At 54.8% G+C, this 6,230-nt stretch overlaps 2 protein-coding genes across 3 annotated transcripts in view; one reads left to right on the forward strand and one right to left on the reverse strand.

The window, feature by feature from the left end:
• LOC132462155 (uncharacterized) overlaps nt 1–6,230 on the reverse strand; it is a 306,161-nt gene that overhangs the window by 182,818 nt on the left and 117,113 nt on the right. The window lies entirely within an intron of this gene.
• LOC132462144 (RDS/peripherin-like protein xRDS35) lies at nt 7–6,102 on the forward strand. The gene is given in 8 exon segments (XM_060057757.1): nt 7–1,251; nt 1,254–1,295; nt 1,298–1,319; nt 3,944–3,973; nt 3,975–4,000; nt 4,003–4,131; nt 4,134–4,186; nt 5,146–6,102. Coding segments are annotated over 8 exon segments (990 nt in total). The 5' UTR covers nt 7–893; the 3' UTR covers nt 5,476–6,102.

Raw genomic sequence — 6,230 nt, forward strand, 5'->3', positions numbered from 1 at the left:
GATGAATGGTGAAAACCTTCTCCTGTCAGAGAAGCAGGGTTCTGAGAAACTTTAAAAGTTTTGTAGGTTTTCTCATCTTAAATCCCCTCATGGCTTTGCAGTGTATATATATCTTACTGTTTTTTATCAATAGCTTTGGCTAATTCTTTGCGAACATTCTAACATTCTCTAAACTGAAATGCAAAAATCAAAATGGTTTTCTGGGACAAACAAAAATCCAACTAAGTTCTTTGTCACGGTGTGCCGTGGTGGTCAACCAGGATGGTCCTTGCGCACAAATGTTAATTTGGTTTCTATTTTGTTGATGCTGACTGCCTTCTGTACTTCACAAGGTCAGTTCTGTCGGGCTGACTGCTCACGTGTTTCTGTCCCCGTCCAAAGCAGTACAGAGCAGAAGGAGATGCACATTTTCTATGTTTGCAGTTAATGTACTTTAGTAGCAATTTATACTTTGTTGGTACATTTTACATATTTCTACCTCTACCTTTAACACCACCCCCTCCACCTCCAACCCACCATCTATACCTCCACCCTCTCCACCCCCACCACCTCCTCTCCTTTCCTCTCCTCTCCCCTCCACCTCTCTCCCCTCCTCTCCTCTGTCCCCTCCTCTTCTCTCCTCTCCTCTCCTCCTTTCTCCTGTCTCATCTCCTCTCTCCTCTCCTCCTCCTCTTCTCTCCTCCTCTCTCCTCTCTCCTGTCTCATCTCCTCCTCTCCTCTCCTCTCCCCTCTCCTCCTCTCTCCTCTCTCCTGTCTCATCTCCTCCTCTCCTCTCCTCTCCTCTCTCCTCCTCTCCTCTCCTCTCCTATCATCTCCTCCTCCTCTATCCTCTCCTCCGTAACCCCCCCTGTCCCTGAGGTAACGCTGGCCCCGCCCTCTCTCCCCTCCAGGTGATGGACAACACAGAGATCCACGCGGTGCCTAACACCCTGATGGTGGTGGGTCTGGCCTCCCTCGCCATCACTACTTTGCGGGGCGTATCTGCCAGGACGCGCTGGATCGTGGCGCGCTTCCCCCGCTGGAAGAACCTCCTGAAGCCCTACTTCGGCGTGGCGTCCTTCTTCACGGCCCTCATGCTGCTGGCCGTCATCATGAGCTACGCCATGAAGGGCAGCCTGGAAGCCTCGCTGAAGATCGGCCTGAAGAACGGCATCCGCTTCTACAAGGACACAGACACGCCTGGCCGCTGCTTCCAGAAGCAGACCATCGACCGGCTGCAGATGGACTTCCAGTGCTGCGGGAACACCGACTTCAGGACTGGTTCGAAGTCCAGTGGATCAGCAACCGCTACCTAGACTCAGCTCCAAGGAGGTCAAGGAGTGAGTCCTGCACCGTGACACGTTACTGTATCTATATCACATGTCATAGACATATAGATATAGATCGTCACTGTGACACCACATCACATTAATGTAACGAAGGGTCCTGGACCGGAACACTGTAACATCATGTCACATGTTACAGGTCAGTACTGTAACATCGTGGCACATGTTATAGATCAGTACTGTAACATCGTGTCACATGTTATAGATCAGTACTGTAACATCATGTCACATGTTATAGATCAGTACTGTAACATCATGTCACATGTTATAGGTCAGTACTGTAACATCATGTCACATGTTATAGATCAGTACTGTAACATCATGTCACATGTTACAGGTCAGTACTGTAACATCGTGTCACATGTTATAGATCAGTACTGTAACATCATGTCACATGTTACTGGTCAGTACTGTAACATCGTGTCACATGTTATAGATCAGTACTGTAACATCGTGTCACATGTTATAGATCAGTACTGTAACATCATGTCACATGTTATAGGTCAGTACTGTAACATCGTGGCACATGTTATAGATCAGTACTGTAACATCATGTCACATGTTATAGATCAGTACTGTAACATCATGTCACATGTTATAGGTCAGTACTGTAACATCGTGGCACATGTTATAGATCAGTACTGTAACATCATGTCACATGTTATAGATCAGTACTGTAACATCATGTCACATGTTATAGATCAGTACTGTAACATTGTGTCACATGTTATAGGTCAGTACTGTAACATCGTGGCACATGTTATAGATCAGTACTGTAACATCATGTCACATGTTATAGATCAGTACTGTAACATCGTGTCACATGTTATAGATCAGTACTGTAACATCATGTCACATGTTATAGATCAGTACTGTAACATCATGTCACACATATGTTACATATCACATATAATTTCATCGATCATTAATGTTACATATCACATGTCATATACAGCATCATCATACAGGGTTAGGGTGAGGGTCAGGGTGAGGGTGAGGGTCAGGGTGAGGGTGAGGGTGAGGGTGAGGGTGGGGGTGAGGGTGAAGGTGAGGGTGAGGGTGAGGGGGGTGAGGGTGAGGGTGGGGGTGAGGGTGAGGGTGAAGGTGAGGGTGAGGGTGAGGGTCAGGGTGAGGGTGAGGGTGAGGGTGAGAGTCAGGGTGAGGTGAGGGTGGGGTTAGGGTTAGGGTTAGGGTTAGGGTTAGGGTGGGGGTGAGGTGGGGGTGAGGGTGAAGGTGAGGGTGAGGGTGAAGGTGAGGGTGAGGGTGAAGGTGAGGGTGAGGGTGAGGGTGAAGGTGAGGGTGAGGGTGAGGGTGGGGGTGAGGTTGAGGGTGAGGGTGAGGGTGAAGGTGAGGGTGAAGGTGAGGTGAGGGTGAAGGTGAGGTGAGGGTGGGGGGTGAGGGTGAGGGTGAGGGTGAAGGTGAGGGTGAGGGTGAGGGTGAGGTGAAGGTGAGGGTGAGGGTGAGGGTGAAGGTGAGGGTGAGGGGCAGGGTGAGGGTGAGGGGGAGGGTGAGAGTCAGGGTGAGGGAGGGTGGGGGTGAGGGTGAGGGTGAGGGTGAAGGTGAGGGTGTGGGTGAGGGTGGGGGTGAGGGTGAGGTGAAGGTGAGGGTGAGGGTGAGGGTGAGGGTGAGGGTGAAGGTGAGGGTGAGGGGGGTGAGGGTGAGGGTGAGGGTCAGGGTGAGGGTGAGGGGGGTGAGGGTGGAGGTGAGGGTGAGGGGGGGTGAGGGTGAGGGTGAGGGTGGGGTGAGGGTGAGGGTGAGGGTGGGGGTGAGGGTGAGGGTGAGGGTGGGGGTGAGGGTGAGAGTCAGGGGTGAGGGTGAGGGTGGGGGTGAGGGTGAGGGTGAGGGTGGGGGGGGTGAGGGGAGGGTGAGGGGGGTGGAGGGGTGAGGGTGGGGGTGAGGGTGAGGGTGAAGGTGAGGGTGAGGGTGAGGGTGAAGGTGAGGGTGGAGGGTGAAGGTGAAGGTGAGGTGAGGGTGGGGTGAGGGTGAGGGTGAGAGTCAGGGTGAGGGTGGGGGTGAGGGTGAGGGTGGGGTGAGGGGAGGGTGAGGGTGAGGGTGAGGGGGGGGGTGAGGGTGAGGGTGAGGGTGAGGGTGGGGGTGAGGGGAGGATCTTCTCCTGCTGACCAACTACTCGCCCTCCCCTCTCCCCGGTGTCTCCCCCCTGTCTCCCCCTCCTTCCTTCTGTGTCTCCCCCTTCCCCCTCTCCTCCCCTGTGTCAAACCCTCTCCCCCCTGTGTCTCCCCCCTGTGTCTCCCCCTCTCCCCCCTCTCCCCGGTGACTTCCCCCCCTCCCCCCCTGTGTCTCCCCCCTCCCCCCCTGTGTCTCCCCCTCCCCCCTGTGTCTCCCCCCTCTCCCCCCCCCGTGTCTCCCCCCTCTCCCTCTGTGTCTCCCCCCCTGTGCCGCCCCCCTCCCCCCCTCTCCCCCTGTGTCTCCCCCCTGTGTCTCCCCCCTCTCCCCCCCGTGTCTCCCCCCTCTCCCTCTGTGTCTCCCCCCTGTGTCTCCCCCTTGTGCCGCCCCCTCCCCCCCCTCTCCCCCTGTGTCTCCCCCCTGTGTCTCCCCCCTCCCCCCCGTGTCTCCCCCTCCCCCCTCTCCCCCCTGTGTCTCCCCCCTCTCCCCCCCAGCCGTATCAAGAGCAACGTGGATGCCGCTACCTGCTGACGCGGTCCCGTTCAGCTGCTGTACCCCGCCTCCCCGCGGCCCTGCATCCAGGCCCAGATCACCAACAACACTGCGCACTACTCCTACGAGCACCAGACGGAGGAGCTCAACCTGTACGTGCGGGGCTGCCGCGAGGCGCTGGTGCACTACTACATGGGCTGATGAACAGCATCGGGGCGGGGGTCATGTCCGTCTTCATGCTGCAGGTGAGGGGGGGGCCCATCCCGGACAGCTGGCTCACTCTGACCGGGCTTCCTGATGTTGGGTCGTACTGGTTCATCATATCGTATGATGTCTTATCACATTGTACCTAATATGGACATGACATCATGTCATGTGATTCATCTCTCTCTGCTCTCTGTTCCTCTCCTCCTCCTCTCCTCTCTCCTCCTCCTCTCTCCTCTCCTCTCCTCCTCCCCCTCTCCTCCTCCTCTCCTCCTCCTCCTCTCCTCTCTCCTCTCTCTCCTCTCTCCTCTCTCCTCTCTCCCTCCTCTCCTCTCTCCTCCTCCTCCTCTCCTCTCTCCTCTCTCCTCTCTCCTCCTCCTCTCCTCCTCTCCTCCCTCCTCTCTCCTCCTCCTCCTCTCCTCCTCCTCCCTCCTCCTCCTCCTCCTCTCCTCCTCCTCCCTCCTCTCTCCTCCCTCCTCCCCTCCTCTCTCCTCTCTCCTCCTCCTCTCCTCTCTCCTCTCCTCCCTCCTCTCCTCTCTCCTCCTCCTCTCCTCCTCCTCTCCTCTCTCCTCCTCCTCCTCTCCTCTCTCCTCTCTCCTCCCTCCTCTCTCCTCTCCTCCTCCTCCCTCCTCTCTCCTCTCTCCTCTCTCCTCCTCCACTCCTCCTCTCTTCTCTCCTCCTCCTCTCCTCCCACCTCTCCCCCTCCTCTCCTCTCTCCTCTCTCCTCCTCCTCTCCTCCCCTCCTCCTCTCCCCTCCTCTCCCCCTCCTCTCCTCCCTCCTCTCCTCCCTCCTCTCCTCTCTCCTCCTCCTCTCTCCTCCCTCCTCTCCTCTCTCCTCCTCCACTCCTCCTCTCCTCTCTCCTCCTCCTCTCCTCCCACCTCTCCCCCCCTCCTCTCCTCTCTCCTCTCTCCTCCTCCTCTCCTCCCCTCCTCCTCTCTTCTCTCCTCCCTCCTCTCCTCCCTCCTCTCCCCCCTCCTCTCCTCTCTCCTCCCCCTCTAGGCGTCTGTGCTGGTGAGCCTGCGCCTCCTCCAGACCTCCATGGAGGCGGTTGCGGGGCAGGAGAACACGGAGGTGGAGACGGAGGGCTACCTGCTGGAGAAGGGGCTGAAGGAGACGGTCATGCAGTACGTAGAGCCGGTGCTCAGCTTCTTCATGATGAACAGGTGGCCGAGGCCCCTCAGGAGGGGACAGCATAGCCCCCCCCCCACCGGACCCCCCCGGACCCCCCCGGACCCCCCCGGACCGGCCCCGGACCCCCCCGGACCGGCCCCGGACCGGCCCCTCCGCTCTCCCCCGGGGGCTAGGGACTCTGTGACGCAGGACATCTGAAGCAGCATTCTGAACGTTTCTTTGGAGAACACAATAATACACTAAATGTTTATCTCTTAATGAGGGTTTATAGTATTGAGTTATAAGGGTGGTAAACAACGGCTATCAGAGAACATATTGATCATTGATCAAATATTGATTATATATTGATCAAATATCCATTCAATAATGGACTAAAATCCAATAATGGACTATGGCCTCCATGGTTGTGGTATTAATATCTGATTTTAAATATGTTGTTAAATATTATTTATTGAATATTATTTAATTTTTATTAAGAGGTGTTTTTAATTTAGATGTAAGTTCAACGAATGGTTAATTTGTCAATTCAATTATGAATAATGTGCTTAAAAAGAATTGGGCAGAGTCGCATCAAAATAATATTTCTTTGATTTACTTAATGAATAAAATTGGCTGCGGATAATAAATACCTTTGACTGTTGTCCCGATGTCTTAGATGTGCGTGGCTCACGCATCAACCGGGAAAGACGCTTTTTCTCCAATAAGGGCCAAATAATTGGTAATACTAATGTCACACGTGTTAGAGTGAAGTGAGTGTAATGAAGTGTAAAGCTGACATAGAGAGGAGGTGCAGAGCTATAATAAACCTTTTACCTTTTTAATGGCCTTATTCTCTCTCTGTGGCTTATTATCGCCCACTATCGCTCTGTCCACTAATCTGTTCCATTTCCTCCCCTTGGACTCTCTCCTTCTCCCCTCTGTCCTCTCTCCTTCTCTCCTCCCTCTGTCCTCCC

Source organism: Gadus macrocephalus, chromosome 7 (assembly GCF_031168955.1).
Source record: "Gadus macrocephalus chromosome 7, ASM3116895v1".
Lineage (NCBI taxonomy): Eukaryota > Metazoa > Chordata > Actinopteri > Gadiformes > Gadidae > Gadus > Gadus macrocephalus.